This window comes from Pyrus communis, chromosome 15 (assembly GCF_963583255.1).
Source record: "Pyrus communis chromosome 15, drPyrComm1.1, whole genome shotgun sequence".
Classification (NCBI taxonomy): Eukaryota; Viridiplantae; Streptophyta; class Magnoliopsida; order Rosales; family Rosaceae; genus Pyrus; species Pyrus communis.
Window position 1 is genome coordinate 2,810,755 of NC_084817.1, and position 25,341 is coordinate 2,836,095.

Below are 25,341 nucleotides of genomic sequence, written 5' to 3' on the forward strand. Positions count from 1 at the left end.
CGAAATATAAAAAAAAGATACAGAACAACGAGGGAGGTTGACGTCTAAACTTCACTGCACAACGGAGTAACGAAGAAACTCTTAAAATAATTCGGCTAAAATCGACATATTTCATTGATATTTCTGATATTTCGGTTAAATATCGGAGAAACTCTTATAGTTTGGGACATTCTCTAAAGTTTCATTTTAAAATTTTCATCATTTCCATCGAAAGCAGAAATTTATATCAAAATCTCCATCAACACCGATAATTTAAACACTAGCTGCCACAAAGAAAAGAGAGCTTAATATAGCATTTGTTCTCAAAGACACAGATGAGGTGTTTCTTCCCTCTGCTGACAGTGCTCCTGCTGTTCTTCTCTAATGGTATATTAACATCTAATCTCTTCTTAATATCGGGTTCTTTCTCTATTTTTTGCATTTTCTAAATTGTTTTGCGATTCTGTGCACTTCGAGGAGAGGCATGAAACTGCTCGAATGCTCCTATCCCTGTTAAAAATGCTCGAAATATAAATGTCTTAGCCTGCACCACGACTATAATCAAAGTTTCATCAATGGTGGTTGCATGGATTACCATACATGTTGCTGCAAAGATTTAGAATAGCGTACTCGAGCTCCTCTGCCCGATTCCCCTTCTTCTAGTATCTCTTATGTCCGAAGAAATGGTTGCACCCAAACAACTCAAAAAAATAATCTTATTCGAGGATGCATAGCAAATGCAACAATGTTTTTGCACTAGACTAAGGGGAGGGGAGAGTTTGAACCCGGACGTAGTGGATTTAAGATAAAATCTTATTCACCAAGACAATCCACCGACTAGCTAACAAATGCAACAATTAAACTTCGTCAACAAACGCTTTGATCACTTCTTACCAGAAACTTCATCCGGGGTTTTGGTAGTCATCTGATCAACTGCATGAACTGTGTTCTGAAGCTCCTCCCATATGGCTTTGTACACCATCCTCTGCCTATTTACAGCCGACTGTCCCTCGAATGACGAGGAGACGACATCAATGACCACATGTCGGCCATCCCCACTCAGATCTTCTACGCTAACGGATTCAGCATTTAGCTCCTCCTTGATCTTTTTCTTCATGGACTCTATGAGGGGGGAGTCGATGGAGCCAGCATTGCCCACGCTTGAGGATCGAGGACTGAATCTCCTCACACCACCATATTCCAGTCTCATATTCCTCCTGTTTTCATTGCTGATTGCTCTATGGTGAAGCAATACCAACTGTGTTTTCCTTGGTTGAGAAAATAAGGATGGCAGAGCTCGACTAAGGGCGCAGGAGGCTGATAACACGTATGGACGCAACATCATTGACTTCACCGCCATTCTTCCCTTTCTACACTTCTACTTGAAACCCTAAATCTCTAAGCTACGTATGGTTGCACTCCGTTCTTATGCAAGAATTGGGCACCTGCACGAATATGATGGTGCAAATTAAAAATGGAAACATCAAGTTTTGCTAAGCCAATTTTATATGAACATTCCTCCCTGCAAGTTCGAATAACAGTCAATATTACTGGGGTTGCTGATTGCTTCTGAAAGCGCTTCTAACTATGTTTGGCAAAAAAACATAAAAGTGCTTTTACCCATAATCTCCTTTTGAAGAAGCACTTGGAATTTTAATAACAAACTCAACATGTTTATAATACAAGCTCTTAAGCGCTTATGAGCAGGTTTCCTACAGAAGCATTCCCAAACAATCACCTTATAATCTGTTTCAAACTGCTTTTAGAATGCTTAAAAGCGCTTTTAGATAACCAACTAAAAGGGCTTCTTTTAGCATTTGGCATAAGTGCTTTCAAGAGAAGCACTTCCAAACTGCCCTTAAACTACACAATCTCCAATAAGTTGCAAAAGGGTCCAAATTTTGGCTCGCTTGGAAGTGCTTTTAAAATAATTGAAAGTGTTTTGGTGAAATAATTTCTAGGTTCCAATAACACTTGAAGTGTTTCCTACAAGGATTCACTTGCATTTTTACTAAGATTGGTTCCAAAAGCACTTTCAGCAACAGTGTTCGGAGTCATTTTAAATATACTTCCAAACGAACCCTCTATCATTAGCTAAAGCCTGTACCAAATGAAATTATCATTTACCATGTGTTGCTGAATCCTTCAACTAAATTCACACTAATCTTCAAAACTCACACTACCAAATCCAGTGATTAACCTAATTAACCATATTCAGTTAAATCTTGAGTAAACCCAGAAAAAGCAATCCGCTATTGAAGCCGTAAAACAGTAAAATCAGAAGGAAATTCCACAGCAGAGGTTAAAAAATGTAAACTTTACAGCAATTCGTAGGTTTTATTTACTGAGTCGGAGAAATTTACTTACCTCGCGGTTTGAATACGCTCGATGCGAGAGAGAGGTTGGGCGGAACAGAGCGGCAGAGCAAACAAGAGGAAAGAAAGAGGGGAATTCGGTACGTTAGGGATTTTCAAGGGTAATTATGTAAAATTATAAAAAGAATAATGGAATATTTACTAGCAATTTGATCTGAGCTGTTTAATTTTCTTTAGGTACAAATCCGACGGTACATTCAATAACCACGTCGTCTAAAACATATGCTTCCACTTAGTACTACGATCTAGTGGTATTTCTTCACTTGTATGTGAGAGTTTTTAGATTCAATTTTCGCCAAAGATGAATTTGAACCATATTATTGCTAGCCCATTATGAGGTTAAACTCTCTTCCTCTCTATCTTATATTATAAATAATATCGTTAGTTCAAAAAATAAAAAATAAAACAAAAACATATTCGTCCACATATTTTCTTCTTCTCGCGCCTCGGAGCAACTTCACCCTCCCAATTGCTTGGGTGATTGAATACCCAAAAAACCCACAAAATCCTTTTCACCCTAAGCCCAACCAGTCGGGCTACAGAGGAGAGAAGAAGAGCCCGACCACTCAATCGGGCAACTATAGTCCAACCCATCGTCTGAAGCCATTTGACGTCAGCTGACCTCAATTACGTTATAATTTTTTTCCACCAAATGCGTGCGCTTCATGTGAGCGTGAGTGGTCCCACATAATGCAGGCGGGGAAAAGGATTCTCGTCGGATTCTTTTCTTAGGGATCATAGAGATCTTGTGATCTTATCCGTTCATCGTATATTATACGGTCAGAAATCATTTCAAAATTTAAAAATTAAAAATAAATATGAATAGTACCTAACGAAAACTGACCGCATGTGGCACAACATGCATTGTTAGATTACAAAAAAAAAAATGGCATCCAACGGTTCATATTTATTCTGTCAAAAAAAATTTAAAATTCATAAAAAAAATACAAAAAAAAAAAAAAAAAAAAAGTAAGAGAATATGAACCGTGATGTGACAGAGACGAGATTGTGATTTTGGAGAATAATAAGTTATGTGATGAGATTGGTTAAAAATCCTATTTGAACTTATTTATTGAAAATAATGAATTTGAAGTCTTACATATTAATAACATCGTCTATTCATAATACTTAAATGACTGTAAGTGGTGGATTGACATGATGATTTGTGTCTTCCTTTTCAACCTCTTACCTCCCGAATTCAAATTTTTTTTCCACTCCTTTTAGTCTAAAATAACTATCGCTTGTGTCTAAAAATAATAATACATAAATGACTAATTTCACATAATGCTTCTATTAAAATAGGATAATGTTAAAGAGATTAAATTTTTTAACGAAATTATGTGTCACTAATTAGAAACAAGCACGTTAATAAACACTTAATTAAAACTACAACTACATCATTTAATTTGTAAATTTAGTATTCTTAACATTACCTATTACCATAATCTAAACATCATTTGACCGTTTCAAATGAATATTGGTGACTGAGATTGGAAGAGAAGAAAAATTGACAGAAATTGTTTTTTTAAACGTTTTACACATGTGCACCGCGATTGCACAAAATCCTCTGATTTGAAATATATGCCGACACACATAACAAATCTTTTCGAATTATATGTGCATTATTGGTGACATTTTTTCCATGTGTGGCAAATCATTTGTTACTTGCTATCTACCCGTTAGTCGAGGTGTTCATTTGTTATTTGCTATCTACCCGTGGTAGTTAGGCTGTGCCCATACCACCAGAGTCATACTCAACATTCTCATACAACTGTAGATCACCCGACAATTGAACGCGAAAATTACACGAATGTACTCTTGACGGATCAGAGATACTAAATAATTCAAATTCAGAAATACAGACTTAGAGTTCATCACAAATACTGGACAACTCCATAGTGATTGACACAATAGGTTTTAGTGATTTGCTTACTAGAAATAAAGGAACGAAAAACTTCCGGTACTGTTTATTTTAATGAAAAATCACATTTTTACACTAAAAAGTCAATACTGGTATTATTCACTTTATCATTTATTTTATTCTTATCGTTAAAACTCAAAATTTTCAAACCTCTTTCATTAGTTTTCGTTATAAATAATACACCTCTCCTCTCACAATCAGTTGAATTAACTCCGGTCAATTTTTCACGCGCAAGTTGGCACATCATTAATTTGAAGCGATTGATACAAATTACTCCACAAACATCAACGGTCAAAAATACATCTGGTAGGAGTAGCCCTAGCGTTTCCTAACCTACAAGACGGTCGATCTTCTTCTTCCTACATACACAGCGTATGGCTACTCCATTGAACACCAACTTTTTGAGCTCAAACTCGAGCAACGCGTGGGTCACTCACCCACCATTATTGTGGGCCCCACACCTACCCACGCTATCACGACACTGAAAAAGCTGAAGCAAAGGAAACTCAGAAGCCAATAAAGACGGAATAGGATCCTCTCCTGAGCATAGGATGGGAATCCTCCTGCTCAGCCTATCTGGACTGTTTAAATTTAATCAAACGGTTCCAAATAGAAAATTCTTTAAAAGTTATAATAATTACAACCGTTAGATTAAATTTAAACGGTTCAAATGAACTGATCAGAATATCCCCTTCTTGAGCTCAGAAGAGAATCCTCTTCCAATAAAGACCATGTCCCGTTGACCCCACCGTATGGCTAAGCTTCGCCCACGTATCGCCCCCCGATTGGGCGTTACCTAGATATCGAGGGCCCACAGGATAGACACCACACGCTGAATCCAAACGCACAAAAGGAGAGAGAAAGAGAGTCTTTGTGTGTGAGTGACAAGAGTGAGTGCTTTTTAAAATTTACGAAAACTATTACATTGCAGCAGATTTCGGTCATGGCATCGAAGCTCTGCGACTCTTGCCAATCGGCGAAGGCGACTCTGTTCTGCCGCGCCGACTCCGCCTTCCTCTGCGTCAACTGCGACTCCAAGATCCACGCGGCCAACAAGCTCGCCTCCCGCCACCCCCGCGTCTGGCTCTGCGAGGTCTGCGAGCAAGCTCCAGTTCACGTCACCTGCAAGGCCGACGACGCCGCCCTCTGCGTCACCTGTGACCGCGACATCCACTCCGCCAACCCTCTCAGCCGCCGCCACGAGCGAGTCCCTGTCACGCCGTTTTACGATTCCGTGAACTCAGCTGCAGACTCGGTCCCCGCCGTCAAATCTGTCGTCAACTTCCTCGACAACCGTTACTTATCTGACGTGGACGGCGAGACGGAAGTGAGCAGGGAGGAGGCCGAGGCCGCCTCGTGGCTGCTCCCGAACCCCAAGGCCATGGAGAATCCAGATCTGAACTCGGGGCAGTACTTGTTCCAGGAAATGGATCCGTATCTGGATCTAGACTACGGCCATGTGGATCCGAAACTTGAAGAAGCTCAGGAGCAGAACAGCTGCGGCGCGGACGGCGTCGTTCCGGTGCGGAGCAAGAACATGGAGCCTCTGCTAGTTAACGACCAGAGCTTCGAACTCGACTTTACCGCCGGCTCCAAGCCCTTCGTCTACGGCTACCACCACGCTCAGTGTCTGAGCCAGAGTGTAAGTCCTCTCAATTTTCTCCGTAACCAAACAGATCCTAAGAAAATTTTGCATTCAATCTCTGATCCTCTGCTTTGCGCCTCAGGTATCATCGTCGTCGATGGACATCAGCGTCGTGCCGGATAGCAACGCGGTGACCGACGCGTCGGATGCATACACCAAGTCACTGACCGCCGCTGTGGAGACATCGCAACTGGCGGTCCAGCTCTCGTCCGCGGATCGCGTGGCGAGGGTGCTGAGGTACAGAGAGAAGCGGAAGAACCGAAAGTTCGAGAAGACGATACGGTACGCTTCGAGAAAAGCGTACGCGGAAACTCGGCCGCGAATCAAAGGCAGGTTCGCGAAGCGCACGGAGGTGGAGATCGAAGCCGAGCGGATGTGCCGCTACGGCGTCGTTCCGTCGTTTTAGGTTAATAATGTAATTAACCGGTAATCAAGCTTTGTAATTTCGTTTTTGTTCCCGGGAAATCGGCTGTGGGTGTAAATATCGGTCGAGATCCGGTGTACTGTACGATCCATGGAATCTTGGCCGTCGATTTTGTACAAGTTTTTCTTCTGCAGTACTGAAATTTTAATTTGGTATTGGGCCGTATCAAAATCTGGATTGCTATTGGTTTTGGTGATTAGCATTAGGATTAATTTACTATATTAGGGAACCATTAAACTATTAATTTACTATATTAGGGAACCTTAACTTGTTAAAGCCCACATGCTTTACTTATTTTATTGTTAATTATTTCTTTTGTTCATAGTGATTTCTGGGGTCTTCCATTAAGGTCGGAGAGCAGGTGAACGATGTTTTCTGGGTCCCATTTGATTGAGCCGTGAGAGACTCACCTACTTATTCTACGTAACATGTTACGTGACGATATTTCAAATTAATAAGTATTATAAAAATAAAAATTAAAGTTATCGTATTATTGGTTTGAAATAATGTAACAGTGTTGAAAAATGTATAAGCAAATGTCTAGGCTTTGATTTTTCTTGATCTTATCATCTCAAGTAAGGCGGAAGTTCCGCATGCATTCCTACAACGACCCAATTATGTAATTAAAGAGTTAAGGTTTCATCTTAAGGTTTCTCTTATTTCTCTGATATGGGGTTCATACTTTCAAGATTATATCCTGATCACGTCTATCTTTTCTTGATCCCACCTAATGAGTCTTTGATTGACCAGTAATGTGATCCGCGTTCGGGCTAAAGAAACTTAGGCCTCATTTGACACACTGTGAAGAACACCGGATAAGACTATTTTATACGAATCCGATGTTTGAAGCACTTTCGTATTAAATAGTCACCAGATAAATAAGCGGGCCCATATCTTTATTAGTACGCTCCATGGCGTACTAACAATCCACTCCAAAAACCATGTATAAATCGAGCTCAAAATAAACTAAACACCAATCCAAAACCAAACCTCGCATCATCATCATCCTGCTCTTCGTGATGCCCGTTGCTGAATTAGTAGAACAATATTTCATACAACGAGAGTCTATAATCTATATATCCATTCAACAGGAGTACTGTGAGTATATATTATTCAACAGTGAGTCTATATATTTATTCAAACTTATTTTATTAAAATGAAAAATACATTTCTGTACAGTCTACGGTTTTGTTGAGTTTTTGTTTTTGTTTTTTTTATTTTTTATTTTTATTACCACTCAGTAGATTGTAGACTGTTATATATAGAACACTGAAGAAAATTAATTCCTAATGATACCTGATTGTTCAAGGTATAAACATGCCCGCCTTGGTAAATTGGTAATGACACCTGAACGAAATTGGGTATGATACAGCTAATTTCAACAGTGAACTCACTTTTTCATTCCTTGCGTGTTAGATACGTCAGAAATGAAAAGATATAAATCATTTTGCATCAATTCCTAATAAGTAAACACGCCAATAGAGCTAAATTAAGAGTAGATGAGTTGGATAGAGAAGGAAATCAAATTGGCAATTTTAGTTTTGTTTAGTCTCAACAGTCATTTGAACTTAAGGATAGAATAAGAGTTGAGAACTAAACGGGAGATTAACCGCATACATAAATTAGGCCTGTTTGCTTGGAAGCGTTTCCACCACATTTTTCTTCCTTTTGCACGCCCTTATTCATTCCTATCTTTTGAATTGAACGAATCAAACGAGAATCAAGAGTTTCAGTAAATAGAGTGCGCCGAAGGAGAAAAACGGGGAGTGGATGTTACTTCCCGAACAGAAGACCTAACATTTCAAACAGTTATATAACAAAAGAAACACTAGATTTACAGAAAACATAACGAGAAACACTTTACATACACATTGACATTTTTCTGCTACACTTACCAAGTTCTATGCTAGAGGCTGATGACATGTAATACATATTAACAGCCCGATAAGTTTCGATTTTGTATCTCTATCCTTGTTACAGTACATTGCTACCACAGGTTTTTCTAAAACTATACCGAAATTTATTGCAACCCCGCCTACCAATCTGGAGCTCTGGTAGGAATCCAAGCACTTTGCGTCGCAAAGAGGTGGTTAGCCAGAATTGCTTCGTGAGGAACCCCCTTGGTTAGCCAGGAAACGCACCACAACGCACGTGATGTTATCTGCACTCCCCCTCTGATATGCTTCCTGCATTAGCCTCTCCGCTGCCTGCTTTGGGTCCTGAATTGGTTTGATCATTGCGACGGCCTCCTGGAAAAGAAAATGAATGATCAGTTGCCATACCAAGCCATCAACACAGTTTACTAATTGCGACAAAACCGTATAATCCCAGGAAAGGAAGGAAGAGAACGCCACTGCCACCGCAGTTGGCAGTCCCACATCGGTGGGGCAAGTCAACAAGGGTGACTTTAAATATGATTACCGTACTCTAACTAATACTGAGGCCTTTTGTAGTAAAACCCCACACTTGACGGATTAAGCAAGTGGTAAAGTTGGGATAGTATCAGTGTCGTTAGAGTGCCCCCCAGGCCTGTCGATCTAAGAAATTTCAACATGGTATCAAAGCCCACGATTATGGGCCCATACAAGCCAAAGGCTTGTCACTAGGAAGCGTGAGCTTGGAAACAAGCTTGGACTAAGAGTCAGCCTTTGAGTTCTTAAGAGGCACTTCCTGAAAAGATTGAAAACAAGTCTGGACTCCATTGGAATTTGGAGCCAACCTCTGAGTTTCAATTGCCGATGTGTGGATCTCCACGTGTGAACCACTAAATGGGGTTACACGTGAGGGGGCGTGTTGGCAGTCCCACATCGGTGGGGGAAGTCAACAAGGGTGGCTTTAAATATGATTACCCTACTCTAACTAATACCAATGCCTTTTATGGTAAAACCCTACACCTGACGGATTGGGCAGGTGGTGAAGTTGGGGACAGTATCGGTGTCGCTAGAGTGGGGACCCCCGGACCCGTCGATCTAAAAAATTTCAACAACCACATCGAGTAGTTAAGTAGTCAAATGCTGAACAATAATATTTTGGCTTTTGAAGGCATGCTGCCATTCACCTGCACTATCAAGTGCATGGACAACAAGTACAGAACAGTAAATAAAAAGAAAAGTCAGGGGCAAACCTCATTGGTGACAACATCCCAGAGTCCATCACTTGCAAGGATAAGGAACTCAAGAGAGTTGTCAATCTTTTCCTCCTGCCAAAATAAAGCAAGTTAAACAGATATGCTGAAAAGCATCAGACAAGTATTATATACTAATAATATATACATATATATATATGTGTGTATATGGGTTACAATCTGGAGACACGCATTTGACACCCATTTTGTAGGGCCCACTTTATACTGTATTTTAATAATCCGAACCACCATATGTGTGTGCATCAATATATTGACTATTAAATATCAACACAAAGGACCAAACCTGGATTTCTGGATCAGCAACAACATACTGCTTCAACAGCCTATCACCAAATGCACGAGAAACAGCAAGAACACCTCCAACCCTCCAAGTTCCTATTGTTACAACCTCCGTTGTCAAGAACACATTCATATGCGATTTCATGAGAAATCTTAAAACAATGATAAACCTTACCAGCCCACATTACAAATCCTCCTGCATCCTCAATCCGTTGCCGCTCATCAGTCTGGTCTGGCTTGTGATCTCTTGAAGCAGCTATAGCTGCAGGATACAACAGAATAATATTAAAGACCATGAAACATGTTAACACTATAGAAATAGACCAATGATCCACAAAAATCTCTATAATCATTAAGTAACAGAACCCTATATCCTTTTAGGTCGAATCATTTTCTTCCATACAGAGCTAAGATATTGGCGGTCAAAATTTCTCTCTCCATTCAGCGGTTATCCAATCTCACCAAACAATAGACACAGGACACAAAAGTCCCTTTACCCTGGAAATTGTAGACTTTGGTACAATTATTATACTAAAACACAATGGAAGTGGGGAAGTGCAAAGGCTTACCATTCCCACCCCTGCATATCACAGCTCTGGAATCCCCAACATTTGCAACAAGCAAACGGTCACCAACTAGGATCGCAGTAGAAGCAGTTGACCCAGCATCTCTATTCTGATTATTTTCTGATTTCAGAAATTCAGAGTCGGTATGGCTGTAAGCATCAGCTGCAGGAACAGGGAAATATTAGTTCTGAATACTGTTATTTACTTCCAAAATAGAAAATTGTAAAGCATTAATTAGAAGCAACCATAACGTTTCAGGTTACTAGTAAGAAGACAAACCTATAGCAGATTTGGTGTCAGAGATAAATTTTGGATGACTGATCAAATTACTGAAAAGATTTTGCTTGACATACTCAGCAGCACGTGCACCTCCATGGCCTAATTCAATGAAAACACAGCATTTCCATGTTACCTGTCTTCTTATTTCCAAAGGTATGCTATGCAAGTATATGATGATCAATCTTCGTGTTTTCAGAGGTATGCATATATATGATGATAGATGTATACACATATACTAAAACCATATGAATATATATATCTTCTCTGTGTGAGAGTATGGTTATGGACAAATGTACTTACGAACTTCTAATCACCAACCAGCCATTAGCACATCAACCATGACCGACAAAATGACAGCAACAAGAAAATAATAGAAAGAATGATTACACAGACAGTCAAACCAGATGGAAACACAACCGAACTGCTGTTCCATGAGATAAGATTCAAGTCTGATTAGCAATTGAAAGTGAATTAAGCGTGTAGAGCTTTAAGTATCCCAAATTAGAGCCCTAGAGGTTCATCTTGTCAGAGATGACCACGACAGTATGGTAAAGAAGATATTCCACTGTCCAGCTAGAATAGCTCGAACCCCAAGACCAAACTGGCAAGTGGATCAAGGGTGAGATCTCAATTATGAGGCAAAGTAAAATCCAGTAAGCATTTGTAACGACAAATGATCATACAACTACAATATTATTCAGTTATCAAATAATAAACCAAAGAAAACGAATGAAGATTATACCAAAAATAGAAGGATGGAAATTAACAGAGATCAAATACATATCCACACACCCACATGCATCTGCCTAATTGTGTATACATCCCATCCTAAGCATGATATTATTTACACTTATCAATGTGTGTGCATGGGCATGCATGTGTGTGTAGAAAGAGTGAGAGAGCGATGTATATACCATCGAAAACTCCAAAAAGACCAACTACTTCTCCCTCGACACCATCAATTCTTGTCTCATAAAAGTCTTCCATAGAAGATCTTTTCCCTGGAGAGCTTGCATATCCATAGCTGAACTTTCCATTCTGACTGTTGCCACGTTTAACAACACACTTAGTGAGACAAATCCCAAATCATGGTTGAAAATTCTATGTAACAGAAACAGTGTTGAATTAAAAGGGAATATCATTATCCAATTCCAATCTCACATTAAAGAACCAAATTTCAGGGATCAACGCATGGAGGGAAATAACCGACTCTTGAGCAAAATTGGATGTAAGCTCCAAGTTTCCCATAGGAGTTCCATTCTTGTACACACACTAACACGTGGAGAAATAAGCTGACAAATAAACACAACTCTCTAGCAAAATTGGATGTAAGCTCCATGTTTCCCATGAGTTTCATTCTCACAAACGCACACGTGGAGGTAAAGAAAAAAACGGCTATTATGCGCACAATCATAACGCCAATGGAAAGCTTGTTTCTGCTTGTCCACAATCACAATATTCCAGAGAATACCGTTCCGAAGATCCAGCATACGCAAATCAAAAAAATTAATTTGCACAACCTTTAGGTTTGTCTGTGACGAGCACGACAAGCCGTAATTAGGCAGACGTACAAACAAGGGCACATCCCGACATGAAAAAACATATATTTCAAGTTTCTTCGATCATGCATGTCATATCATTTTCCTCTCTTGTTTTTGTCAAACATCTTTAAATGATTGGTGAATAAACTCTATCACCCTTTGCCTGAACTATCCAGTTAATGTCAAGATATATCACACACTTCAGAACTAGTGGAGCATCCAAATCATCAACACCAAGACCAGGAAAACAACATAGGTCATCTCACGAAGGCATACAATATACAAAAAAACACATCATACCATCCAAATCACACGCCAAAACTTCCTTCAAAATTAGAATGCATACATTCGATATGACATAAAATTCAAATAGAGAACTGCTTCCTGGACAGCTAAAAATGACTTAATAAATGTACCAATGAATCACAAATCACAATAATTACACAAAACAAAACACAAAATCTAAGACCTCCCCATCACGAATGCGAAAATAGAAAGAAAATATGACATATGAATCATGATTTATCTCACATGCTTACCAAACACAACAAAATACAAATAAAAATCAACAAATAAATCAAACAAATTGCACCAAAACAAATTACAGCAATCCATGGAAATAAAAGGTAAAAAATTTAGATCCAAACAAAAAATTGATGAAGTGGAAAAGTGAACGACCTGAGGCCGCCACCGCTAACGGGTGGATCATCAGCTTGGACCTGGGTCGAAGGTGACAAAACCGAATTGAGATAACCCATCTTCTTCTTCTCGCTCGAATTCTCAAATTCCCCACTTCCTGTTTCTTTGAAAGTAATAAAATACTGAAGAAAAACAGCTCCAGCAATTGCTATATATAGAATTAAACGACCAATTGTTTCCACGTCAAATGATAATTAGCACTAATCACTCGAGGATCATATCTGAAATCATAAATTCTCAGAATTTAACCTGCAAATCACGCCAGAAATCAAAATTAAAAAAAAAAGACACCCAAAATTTCTCAGATATTAAGAAATTAAATTAAATTTGATTAAAGACCCAAATCACGGATCTTGATGTTCGTCAATGTAAGGTGTAAAGGAAACACCTTGGAAAATGAATGCGAAATTTTAGAGAGAGAGAGAGAGAGAACCTGAAGAGAAATGAAATGAAGGTGTCATGGATGGAGGAAGCGAGAAGTGACAGAGAGGTACAAATTTAGAGAGAGAAAATAAAGGGGAGGGAAGAAAAGGACGACGAGAGTGATGAGAGACGAGCCAAAGCGGATTCTCTCTCTCCTCTTCTATTTTTGGTTTCAGTTTTTTTGCAAACGCAAGCAGAGGAGGAGAGAACAAGCGATAATCATCACGGGAAATTATAGGAATAGTCCTCGACTTTAATTTAAAGGAAATTAATGAAAATGATTTAAGCATTTTGAGTTTTAATGATAAGAACAAAATAAGTGATACAATTAATAGTATTATAATTGACTTTTTAGTATAAAATTATGGTTTTTCGTTAAAGTGAACAATACTGATAGTTTTTCGTTAAAGTTCTCTTAATTTAATTAGAGTAATGAACACTCAACTAAAAAATTTCGAGCATTTATCTCTTAATTCATTATAAATGAGTTATTTTTTGTCAATTTCGTTAAAATTTCAGTCAAAATAAGTATTGTGTCATGTTAGTGAGGCTGAACCAAAGCACAAATATAGAAAACTAAATAAGAAAATTATAATAAGTGTCTCTCAACTTTAACTTATTGGAGAAATCGTTTCTTAACTTTAGTCCAATTAGAGCAGTGGTTTCTCAACTTTAACCCAATTATAACGATGGTCATCCAAGAATGACTCATTTTGATGGAAGTTCTGATGAAGTTGGCCAAAAGGATCATAGTTCCATATTTTAATGAGTTAAGGAGCCAATAATCATGAATTTTTACTTGAAGGACCTTTGCTTGAAGTTAAAGTTTAGGGACATTACTATAATTTTCTATAATGATTATTGGTTATTAAAAAAAATTGAGGAAAGAAAAAAAAATGCAAAGTTCATGAAATTAATAATTTTGGTGATTAAAAATGAAATTAAGATAAATAATAAGGGATTAGTTTTGTTTTGATTTTCTTTTAAATAGATAACTGGTGACAAATCACGATTATCTATCCCTTTTGGGGGCCAGGAAAACTCACATAAACATTTCAACCTTCCTCTAACCACAAGTTGAACTTCTACAACAACAGTGAATTTCGAATTCAAAATCTTCAGTTTTTAACTTGGAAGAAAGTCTCAGTTTTGTTTGTTGGGTTCGTCCGAAAAAATGGAACGAGTCATACGAGTCGCCTTCTGCATGAAGCGAGCTTACACGTGGAGGCTTGACAAAGAGTCAAATATAATACGAAAAATGAAATGAATATAAATAGAAATTCAAATGCAAATGTTATGACTTTCGTTTTGGGTCATTTTCTTTTGAATTTTAGTGATTTTTTGCTTGCTTGTTGGAGTGGTTTTAGGGTTTTTATTTTTTATTTTTTTGAAAACAAGGGGTTTCTGTTATTTGCATCAGTAAAAGTTGACTTCTTTTTGGTGAATCAAATTATTATATTTTATGTTTAAAAGAGAAATTTTGAGAATGTTGTCGTACTATGATAGTTTTTATATAAGGTGAAATAAGTGCGAGTAGAGTAATACTAATGAGAGGAGTCAACAGTTGGGCACTGGTTTCCCTTGGACTTAGAAAACGTGCGGCGATGAGTCTGAATTTGGTGAACCGATTGGTCGCTCCTCTAGTTGAAGTAACGTGCCCCTTTTTCGTTGCTTAGGTTTTACCTTTGGAATACCCCAAAGAGGAATTTTGCTATATAGAAAGGAATTCTGTGAAATATTTCTTATGTCTCCCGCCTAACGCATTTTGACGCGCAGTGATACTTGATTGACGATTAAAATACATATAGGTCTCGTGTTTTATATTTTACGAATGACGTGATCTAGAAAGTGTTTCGATACAACTTTTTCTCTTATGTTTACTGCATAATTTAACATGCATGAAAACTTTTTATTCACATTAACTATTTTACAAAATTTATCCCGCATTGGAAAAAAAATCCCTTACTTTTGAAATGAATACGATAGTTTTATTGCATAAACTCAATGAGATAACATATCTTGGTTGAGAACATCTCGAATATCATCTTGGTTGAAAACCCCTTATGGTTGTTCTATATTTATTTTATAAACCAATTTACAAGGAAAAATAAGGCAAATTGGTGATTACAAAAAGGTCCAAAGTTTGCCATCCAAGTCAAACCTCAATTAACACATGCATAAAACAACCAACACTAATTTAATTAAGTTAATATTATATGCTTAAAATCTTAAAATTGAAGGTAATTATACTAATAGTTTTAGCTAGTCTAAGTGGTAAGTATCTAAACAAAAATCATATGTGCCAATTTTCTTTTGAATTGTTTTATGAGAATTTGAGGAGTTAAACCAAATATTGAAAGGTGGAAAAAATTTCATTTATGATTAATGGATTTTCATCCAAAATGTTTAATGAGATTGCTATAACTCCTTATTTTAGGTTCTGATAATAAAAAACGGTAGAAGTGGTCCATCCACTGTAAATTATTAAGGTCTTTTTGTGAAAAATCTTTCAATATCCATGTTAAATTGTTACGTGAATGACCTTGTGACTCCCTTTTTGAGGTATTTTTGTCAAACCAACCCCTATACTTAACGAAAATATTGACAAATTTTTTACGGAAGGAAAAAATAGTTTATGGTGGACAAGCTTAAAGACTAGTTCTATCAATTTTCATTGTTAGATACCAAAATGAGGAGTTATGACAATTTTAAGAACTATTTTAACTAAAAAAACCTTAATTAGAAGAACGAGATACATCTTCTCATAATCTTTACGAAAAGAAAAATACCGATTTAGCATTGAGTGCATAAGATGATGAGTAGAAGTAGGTTAGAGATTTTTACACCAAGAAAAATATTTTATTAAAAATTTATTTACAAAATGAGTAAAAAAGAATATAAATTTTAAGACAATAAGCAAATATAACCTAATAATTTCTTGATGTTTTGTCCAAATGTCATGCATTACAACTGTAAGGCTGCATGAATCACAACTTATTTTCTAAATTTAATTATTTGTCTTAATTGTAACCTGCTCTAATTTTTAAGCAAAAACCCAACATTGGATCTTAATAAATATTAAAAACACCAGCCGACCAAAAAGAAACATTAAAAACACCTTAATCATGTACTTGTTACTAATAAAACTTGTATTAAAAAAGATTGGAAGATCCCCTTTCCAACGACATGGATTACCTATCCATAAAATCCGAAAAATCCCAAATGAACGAGGACAAAAATATGATGCTACATAACATTGTATCATGCTCCAAAGGCGTGAAACATTGAATTCACCGACAGAAACTAGCGGGTTGCTCTCTGACTCTACAGAAATTCTACTATGCTCTGATATATTTAGAACTTAAGAAATATTCAAACTACTTTCAGTCTTGTAAAGTGGTTCTTTTTATCCTACGAGCAATGGCAGCTCGACATGTATTAACAAGTCAAACCGCTCAATATGTATCAACAACTAAGAGTCACACATTGGCAATGACGAGTAGTTGCCCACGAGCGGTGACGAGGAATTTCGGACACGCGCATGGGCCGACTATCTCTAGAAAGATCGTTATCGTATTTTTCAAACTTGTCAATGCAAACGATAATTCACGTTCCCTCACACATCATTCATGAAAATAAGTTGTATTTGACGATGGACAGGTCATTCTCAAATCTCAACGAACGAGAGCTATAAAATCTTCTAATCTTATCTGGTTCTCCTTGGTTCCCTTGCGACAAGGGCATGACGCTGAGGCTACGGCCGGTGCCCGGTACGTGCGGCCACGGTCCATCGTGGTCGTTGAACAACTTCTTCGGGTTCTCGAGGGTCGGGAAAGATCGCATAGACAAGAAGAAAAGAGAGAAAAATGGTTTCGAGGTTACTGCTCGAAAGGTAAAGCTTAAAGCAAAATAATCGATCTCACTGACAAAATTTACCGCTCGGTAACTATTTCTCTTTTCATTTCGAGTGTGAAGTACTCCTTACAGTATATACAATTTCGGAACTGTAACGAAACAGGCAAGAATTAAATTCGACGAAACTTGAACAAGACTACACCTAATCTCAAAAATCAGATGAGCTGCGGTTTTTTTCCATCTTGTGCATAAGTCTAGACATACAAACAAACGTAGTTTCTGGAATTTTGCCGTTAAAATGAATGATTAACGATGAAACGACGTCTAATGTAAACTTATGAACCTCGGGCGTTACTGCCATGCGTATAAGCATTTCCGTCCACACCTCTGGGGCCAACTTTATAGCTTGACGGAGATACCGAAACCCATTTACAACCCTCATGACCATGGTGTGTGCCTGCAGAAGCAAAAGTAAATTGGATAAGCAATCTCACTATACAAGATAATACTGCATGTTTCCGGATCCACTTGCTTGTTATTTTTTCGTCAACTATGGCAGAGTAAACGTGAAATTTATATACCAACCTCTGACTCAAGTGAGCCACTGGATTCAGGCTTCTCATCGAACATACGACCAACAACTTCATCCTCAAGAAAAGCATCAGCTGCAGCAAGTATATCCCGAACAAGGAATACACGCACCCTCTCACCCTTCTTAGAGAGAATGAAGTGGAAAAGATCTTCAGTGGCGGCAACAACTGAATGCATGTCAAACGATTTACTTCTCAACGGATTTGGAGTGCTCCCTGCAGAATTTGGGGACTCCTCAGCACTCTCGGAAGCCTGTTCAGATATTGCTGCAATCTGGAACAACATATAGATCCTGATTAACACATTGAAAGTAGAAAGAAATGCAAATACTTGACTAATTAATATTGTAGTAAACGGAATAATAAGTTGTTATGCACAAATACAAGTATGCTTTAGGCAACCTACCAGGCGTTCTAGCCTATTCCACCTTATCGATCCATCGTTGCGTATAAGAAGTTGTCTTAAAATTCTTCTCATATCAGGATTTGGGTCAGCCAGAAGTCTTCCAATCACAAAAGGATATGAACTCTCAATAACTTTGAAATTAGGATCAAGGACTTTGGCGGTGCCTTCTAGTGATCCCAGTGCTCTTATTACCAGGGCATAGTCCGGAGGAAGAGAGAAATTAAATTCGTACATAACATCGTAGAGTTGGTCCATTACTCCCTGGAATCCATTGCAACGGTTAGATCTAAGGAGATAATTAATTCTTCCATAAATTGTGGTGTCTTAATAACCTTATGCTGATTTCCATAATGAAACACTTGAACAGATAACTACCAAGTATGCTCATAGGATAGATAAAAGGAGTGGAAGCACAAACCTGGAAATCTTGAGACTGTCTAGTCCGGTCGCTAAAGGATGCTTTCAATGCATCCGAAACTAATTGTATATCAACCACTTCAGGAAGGAATCCCAATGAAAGAAAGTCATTTGCCAAACCCAGGGAGTCTCGATTAACAAAATGCACAAGCTGAAAGATACAGAAACTTATCAAATAAAACAACCATAAGTCAATTTGCCAAAATATTTAGCAAAATCATACAAAAAAGAACAAGCACAAAACCGATTAACAGAACGAAAAACTACTCATGAGGCAACCAAATACAAACTCCTCTTGTTTTTGGGTGTCCAAAGAAACTCATCAAATGTGATAAAATATTTATACATACCAGTAATCTGAAAACTATCAAAGACTATAAAATCCAAGCATAACAAAGCAATGTATGAAGCTATATAATTCCTTCAGAGTCAACAAGAAGTATCACTGCAATCTAAACACTAAAAAATTCAAGAAATGAGGTGGGTAAAGAAAACTGGACCACCAAGAAGTGTTAAACGTTCATAAGTTGATAACAAAGCTAGCTTAACAAAAGGTAGCTGCCACTCAGCCCATCTTCCCAACCTCCCATGCAATGCAATAGTTTGGTTAACATCAGTACAAGGCATCAGATGGAGGTGAAAAATGGCCATAAAAAGCTTAATACTAACAAAGGGCCATAAATGCATGCTTAAAAATTCTACGTTGAAGAAAAAAAAAACCTAAGCCACACACATGAATGTTTTGGACTTGTGCCCCAAGAAGATAATTATTCGATGGTTCTTACCACTTGAATAAGTCCCACACGATAATGTCGAGGAATTTCACCCATCATTCCAAAATCAAAATATGCAAGAGCACCAGTATCAGTAGCAACAAGGTTACCGGGATGTGGGTCAGCATGGAAAAATCCCACCTCAAGCAATTGTCTCAAAGAGCAGTATAATCCCTATAAGGAAAGATAAAAAGGATGAGATATTTTAACAACACAGCCAAATTACGTGCAGTACTAGTACATAAGGACAACTTGTAAGCCCAAGCAGTCCCAATAAGCTATTGGACCAACCCTCTAATTACCATTTATCATATTCTTTAACTTACAAGTGAAGTTCATTTTGTTTCATGTTATGTTATTACCATCGAATACATGACTATAGTTGGTTCCAAAACGGTTAAAAGTTCACATGTCTAACATGTGACTTTCTAAGGAGTTTGGATGGCATTAATAGAGAAGCATCTGCAAGGGCAGGCTAAGATTTTTCCAGTTTTGCTATAGCCTAGAGTAGAAGACTTCAAGAGTAAAATTAGTTAGTTTTGCCTAAGTAAGCACTATTAAACCAAATCTGATCCAACTTTCCTATGGTGTTTGAATCTATAAACTTCATAATTAGCCATTCAGAATTCAATTACTAAACTCCGCTAATCTGTAGCCCTACACTTTATCTTTTCCTTCTATAAACTAAAAAGTGTGAATGCACTAGATGTTGAGCGATTCCCTCCAAATACCTGGTCAATTAATCCTTTTCTGTTCAAACCAGCCTTCTCTAGGCCAATTTCATCTGTAAGCTTAATTCCATCAATCCACTCCATTGTAAGCACACCCCTACGGGTAAAATCCCAATATATTTTTGGAACTTTTATACAGTTCGCCTCATTATGTTTAAGACTTTTTCCAGCTGCAGGCTTTCGACCGGTCTTTTTCCCATCACCTGTCGATCACAAAGAAAAAATCTACTCATATAACAGCTCACTTTGTAGAGAATTAACATAAACAGGACATGATGAATTCTGCTATAAAGCCAGTCCAATACATTTTGTCCATCCAGCATGGCACACTAATTTTATGGCATGCATACTAGCTCCAAAAAATGAGCTAAAGCACCAACTTATGGAACAAATTAATTCTTATAACTGAAAATTCAAACGAACTTATTTAATTTTTTATCCATGTCTCTTTTCTAGAAAGAAAAAAAAAATCCATGGCAAAATAAGTAAAATATAAGCGTTTCAAAGCACACATGAAGATATTGCTATTAAAAATTTTAAATGGGCTGACATGGCATGTATTTAACACAAGTTAAAAATCCTACACGAGAGTATGAGGAGATCATCATATATAATGAAAGTGGGATTCACATAAGAGGCAGAACTATTGTGGAATGACTTCTGTATCTAATACAGTGCACTCGTTAGTCATTACAAACGTATAAAAACTTACTTGGGTCTGAACCATAGAGAGAGGCAAAACGGTCAGCATTCTTTGCCTCTCGGATGTAATCAATTTCATCAAACATATGCCTCACCTGTAGAGAGGGGGCGAAATCACACACAAATCTATGTTTAGGCATTAGATAAGATTCAGAAGTTTAATTTCATCTACAAAATGGAGACATAGAGAAATGATAAAATGCATTCTACATGAGATGAAATCCACAACGCACCATCTCATTCACAGCCACTAGTAGATCTTTGCGGGCCTTGGCAAAACGCTTTAACTGTCCCCCAATCATATTGAACAACAAGGCATCAAGGGTCAATACAAGTGACATACCCGGCCTTTGTACTTTAACTGCTACCAGCTCCCCAGAGTGCAAGTGAGCTGCAAAACTTGAAACAACAAAATAAACAAAATAAACATTTCCTGAATGGTTCTCACAAGTACGTATTTATTTTGTTGAACATCCATGGGCGACGTGCCACTAAATCAAAGGAAAAAAAATTTCCCACCAAGAGAAAGAGCATGACATTAAAATGGAGCTCTCTAACCTTTATAGACCTGACCTAGGGATGCTGCTGCAATAGGCTCTGGGCTGATGTCGGCAAAAAGTTTTGAAATGGGGGCACCTAGCTGAGATTCAATAGATTTAATTGCAACACGCGTTGGAAATGGGGGTATTTGATCCTGTTAGGAAAGGGTTCGATAATGAATAAGTAAAGAGATCTATAATACCAAGGGCTATAACCTTCAATCACATAACCATTATCATAGGTGCCTGTGTGAGAAAGAAGCTAAACCTGTAACTTAACAAGCTCTTGGCAGTATATAGTTGGCAGTATGTCTGGTCTGGTGCTCAAAGCCTGCCCGAGCTGTGAATTCAAAGTTCAAACATAATTGGATAAACTAGGTACATCTTGCATTGCACAATTAGAAAGAAACTGAATGACATAAGATAAGATTACATTCATTAGACATTAACCTCTCACTCGGGGAAAGAAAAGGTATCTTGAAAATTTCAAAACAAAGAAAGTGGCTTACCTTGATGTAGAAAGGTCCCAAGCGAATTAGAGTTTCACGAAACTGCAAGATCACATTAACCATTTCAGATATATCTAACTTTAGGATCATAAAAGGAGAATTACGTACATCTATCTACACACCAGCATCACTAAATCAATGCAGAAGTAAAAGCACATGCAACACCATATCATGTAAAATATATAAATAAATGTATCCTGTCGATTACCTTGACGGCACGTTTCTTTATGTCATGGACAAAGAATTGCCAGATCGTGAGCTTCACCACATGAAATGAAATAATTGCAGCTCTATACAATGCCAAAAAGGGACCAAAACGGTAGACAACAGAAATACTTTTGGAGCCTGCATCAAGAGCGTGCCCGAATTCACTTTCTAGTGATTCCTTCCTCAACTTTGCATACTCTGCAGATGCCATTTCACCATGCACACTGGTGGAAATACTGCATAAACCGATGAACACGAAGCATTTCAGATTTCAAACAAGAGAACACAAAACAAATGCCTTGAATTCCCAACACACAAATACTCATAAACTTACGAATTCCGTTGTAACAATTGATGCGGAAACAATTTTTCTTGCTTCCATCTAATTTCAACGTAGTTATTGTAACCCAATGGTATGCATTTTCGAATTACGGTCTCCACGTTTTTTTCATGGCGTAAAGCTGCACAAAAAACCCAATACGTAGAATTACTCATAGCTTAATCCACGAATGTAACAATCACAGCTAACTTATTGATCCAATTACGTAACCTAAGTGAGCAAATTCGTTATAATTAACCAAACAAATCGAGAAATTAGGAAGTAAGAAATTGGATTGGGTTACGGCAAGTGCGATTTTCTTCCCACATTTTCTCAGGAACCAAACAGACAATAAGTAAAATCTAGACGCGGGAAAACGGGGTGATCGTGCGAGCGGTGCTTACTTTGGGTTAGCAGAGTGACATGGCGGTGGCGCTTGAGCGCGGCAAAGACATTCCTCATCGGCGGGGAAAATACAGTGGAGCAAAAGCTCACGAAGCCATCACAGATTTTATAGATTTGCAAAGTGCACCGCAAGTGTATGTAGTATTGCTCCAGTGGAACGGAAACCAGAGAGATTGCTTTGAGAGCGAGAAAGCTGCCACGTTTAACAGTGAACTCGACACCTCTTACGGAAACCTAAACGGTAAACCGCCTATTCGGCTTTTTGGTTTTCTTTTCTTTGGTCCGTTTAAGGTGTTGATTTGGATTTGGAGATGATGATTCTGAAAATATGCAAACTTGAGGTTTTAATTTGTTTACGTTTTCAAATCGGATCAATTTATGCATTATAATGTTTGATTTTTATTAAATTATGATGTTTGGTTATGTGATAAATGTAAAAGCTCGTTTGTAAATATACGCAATACAACAATGTATGAAGTGTGTCATTTACTACTACAGTCTGATGATACTTATTTTCATTTGAAAGTAAGAAGTTTTAAGTTTGAATTTCGAAAATATATATAGATGTACTTTGGAAAAAGTCTTACAAAGCCCACATCAAGAAAAGTGAGTGATTTATATATGTAAAACTCACGTATTCATAACTACGGTCTATTGATATTCATTCACTTGTAAGTGAGAGGTTTTAGGTTTAATTCTTGCCAAAAATGAATTTGAACAGCCCATTGTGTGGTTAAGCCTACATTTTCTCCTTAGTGTAGATAATATCGTTTATTAAAAATAAATAAATAAACAAGTAAGAAGTCTAATGACTTAGATGTCATGTTAAATTATGACATCTATGTTGGAGAAAATTTCGATATCTATTTGTTGACCCTAAAAACTAACAAGCCTACGTGGTATGCATATTGAGTAACTAATGAGCTAACTAAGTCCTTCGGTTGATGCAGGGCGTGCCAACTCGTCGGCCGAGGAGTAAAATATGTTGATGTTGCGTTGAGTGCGTTGTTGACTTCTTGATCTTGCAACTGCGGCCGAGGAAAGAACACGTATTGGCCTTCGGGTTCTAGAGCCTAAAGACAAGGCTGCTAATCTCGCGAAGTTCACGGATCATCGGCGCTAGGTTCATTCACAGTGATTATATTCATAAGAGTATAAGCACGCCGAACCGACACCAAACTATACGGATACAAGTACTCAAAAGAGATGTATGTCTTGATGGTGATTGTCGTTCGGGCGTCAGAATGCTGAACTCTAAAACTTACTTGTGAATATCCAATCATAAACAACTCGACGATCAATATGCCGAGCCTAATAGTCTGTAACACCTCACTTCGCTGAAAAGGCTAATGAGATGACCTCTGCTAACAACAACTTGAAAATCTTTCTTAGCCGAGACTTGGATAGGTAACCAGTCAGCCTCGACATAGTGCTGTTTATCCAAACTGAAGGTACTCCGGGATTGGTTGATTCTACGGCAACAGTGCTGTTTATCCAAACTGAAGATGTGTTGGTGGAAAAGAAAATAAAAATATCAAGATGTTTGAGAGGTTCCGCGTAGAGCGAGAGTTTGCGCAAGACAGTTTGTGTGTTGAATTTGAGGGCTTTAATAATGCACTCCCCTCTATATATATAGCAGCAAACCTACTCCTAGCTGAACTAGAGTTGTATTCGGACTAAAACTCCCAAGCCTAATCTGATTAGGATTCGGCCAACCCGAGTTCCAATAGGTTTCTGAACCAAGCTCCATAATGAACCATGTTCACTCCCATCTCCTCAACGTCTTCAACTCTGAAATCCTCTTGTTGTATCAGGACTTGACTTATTCGCTTTTATCCAAATTAATCCCTCTTGCAATAGGACTCAGCCGACCTAATTGGGCAGCTTGTGACCACTGGATGGCCCATAACATTTTTGGAAGAGCCTTGGGCCAAACATAAACCTAAGCTCGGCCGAATAATATTATTTTGGACCCAAACACTATTAGTCCTAGTTAGCATATTTGACATCTCCACATCTCTTTTGGAGATGATCTTAAGAGTGAACCCATGTGGGCTAGTTCTCAAAGTAGACAACATCCCAGCAGAATCCTAAGAATCCATGAATTGTGTCCGTTCATCGTACATTGTGCGGTCAGTTTTTGTCAAGTACAATTTATGTTTAATTTTAAATAAAAATATTTAAAATAATTTATGACCGCACCATGTACATTGAACGGACACGATTCATGAATTTCCAGGATCCTCACAAAGAAGATCCGGCGAGGATCCAGATTCGACAATATCTTACTAGAGTGTGAGTCTCGAGGGGCTTATTGAGTAAGACATAGTGTTGTGTTCAATATCTTTTTTGGATTTAGATCCTCTCCGGATCCCTCACTGGGGATCCCGGAGATCAATGTATAGCAACCTTTCATCAAAGAAGATCGTGCGGCCACATTTGAATGCTTTTAATATTTCTAAAAGTAAAGTAGTCTCGTTTTGCGTGAAAAAAAAATATATATAAAAAAAAAATATTAGCCGCACGATCTTTGTTGAACGGTTACTATGTCCCCAGCGTGGGGATCCGAAGATGATATAAATCCGTCTTTTTTCATTCCCTTTTAATTGACA

The 25,341-nt window shown here is 37.9% G+C and overlaps 4 protein-coding genes across 4 annotated transcripts; 1 reads left to right on the forward strand and 3 right to left on the reverse strand.

Annotated features, from left to right (window-relative positions):
- Positions 1 to 681: 681 nt before the first annotated feature.
- Positions 682 to 2,426, reverse strand: LOC137718248 (protein BOLA4, chloroplastic/mitochondrial-like). Its single transcript, XM_068457763.1, has 2 exons — positions 2,347 to 2,426; positions 682 to 1,424 (listed from the first exon to the last, which is right to left on the reverse strand). The coding sequence occupies exon 2, from the start codon at positions 1,337 to 1,339 to the stop codon at positions 863 to 865; it is 477 nt and encodes a 158-aa protein (XP_068313864.1). The 5' UTR covers positions 1,340 to 1,424; positions 2,347 to 2,426; the 3' UTR covers positions 682 to 862.
- A 2,718-nt stretch (positions 2,427 to 5,144) lies between these two features.
- Positions 5,145 to 6,515, forward strand: LOC137717944 (zinc finger protein CONSTANS-LIKE 4-like). Its single transcript, XM_068457454.1, has 2 exons — positions 5,145 to 5,917; positions 6,003 to 6,515. Exons 1-2 carry the CDS (start codon positions 5,219 to 5,221, stop codon positions 6,324 to 6,326), a joined length of 1,023 nt encoding a protein of 340 aa, XP_068313555.1. The 5' UTR covers positions 5,145 to 5,218; the 3' UTR covers positions 6,327 to 6,515.
- A 1,606-nt stretch (positions 6,516 to 8,121) lies between these two features.
- LOC137717723 (probable protein phosphatase 2C 59) lies at positions 8,122 to 13,484 on the reverse strand. Its single transcript, XM_068457180.1, has 9 exons — positions 13,287 to 13,484; positions 12,833 to 13,102; positions 11,528 to 11,655; positions 10,614 to 10,712; positions 10,338 to 10,496; positions 9,944 to 10,030; positions 9,773 to 9,864; positions 9,469 to 9,543; positions 8,122 to 8,593 (listed from the first exon to the last, which is right to left on the reverse strand). Exons 2-9 carry the CDS (start codon positions 12,910 to 12,912, stop codon positions 8,435 to 8,437), a joined length of 879 nt encoding a protein of 292 aa, XP_068313281.1. The 5' UTR covers positions 12,913 to 13,102; positions 13,287 to 13,484; the 3' UTR covers positions 8,122 to 8,434.
- Positions 13,485 to 17,119: 3,635 nt separating this feature from the next.
- LOC137718351 (uncharacterized) lies at positions 17,120 to 23,024 on the reverse strand. The gene is made up of 14 exons (XM_068457880.1): positions 22,729 to 23,024; positions 22,340 to 22,466; positions 22,007 to 22,241; positions 21,799 to 21,840; positions 21,558 to 21,629; positions 21,309 to 21,444; positions 20,984 to 21,141; positions 20,761 to 20,845; positions 20,049 to 20,251; positions 19,330 to 19,491; positions 18,546 to 18,695; positions 18,128 to 18,388; positions 17,717 to 17,995; positions 17,120 to 17,588 (listed from the first exon to the last, which is right to left on the reverse strand). The coding sequence occupies exons 1-14, from the start codon at positions 22,784 to 22,786 to the stop codon at positions 17,340 to 17,342; spliced, it is 2,217 nt and encodes a 738-aa protein (XP_068313981.1). The 5' UTR covers positions 22,787 to 23,024; the 3' UTR covers positions 17,120 to 17,339.
- Between the last annotated feature and the right edge of the window lie 2,317 nt (positions 23,025 to 25,341).

Coding starts and splice junctions, on each gene's coding strand:
- LOC137717944 (XM_068457454.1), top strand. CDS start 5,219: ATGGCATCGAAGCTCTGCGACTCTTGCCAATCGGCGAAGGCGACTCTG. Junction 5,918..6,002: donor CTCAGTGTCTGAGCCAGAGT/GTAAGTCCTCTC, acceptor TTTGCGCCTCAG/GTATCATCGTCGTCGATGGA.
- LOC137718248 (XM_068457763.1), bottom strand. CDS start 1,339: ATGGCGGTGAAGTCAATGATGTTGCGTCCATACGTGTTATCAGCCTCC.
- LOC137717723 (XM_068457180.1), bottom strand. CDS start 12,912: ATGGGTTATCTCAATTCGGTTTTGTCACCTTCGACCCAGGTCCAAGCT. Junction 9,865..9,943: donor AGGATTTGTAATGTGGGCTG/GTAAGGTTTATC, acceptor TTGTAACAATAG/GAACTTGGAGGGTTGGAGGT. Junction 8,594..9,468: donor GGGATGTTGTCACCAATGAG/GTTTGCCCCTGA, acceptor TTTCTTTTCCAG/GAGGCCGTCGCAATGATCAA.
- LOC137718351 (XM_068457880.1), bottom strand. CDS start 22,786: ATGAGGAATGTCTTTGCCGCGCTCAAGCGCCACCGCCATGTCACTCTG. Junction 21,630..21,798: donor TGGGACCTTTCTACATCAAG/GTAAGCCACTTT, acceptor TTGAATTCACAG/CTCGGGCAGGCTTTGAGCAC. Junction 20,252..20,760: donor TCTCTATGGTTCAGACCCAA/GTAAGTTTTTAT, acceptor TGTGATCGACAG/GTGATGGGAAAAAGACCGGT.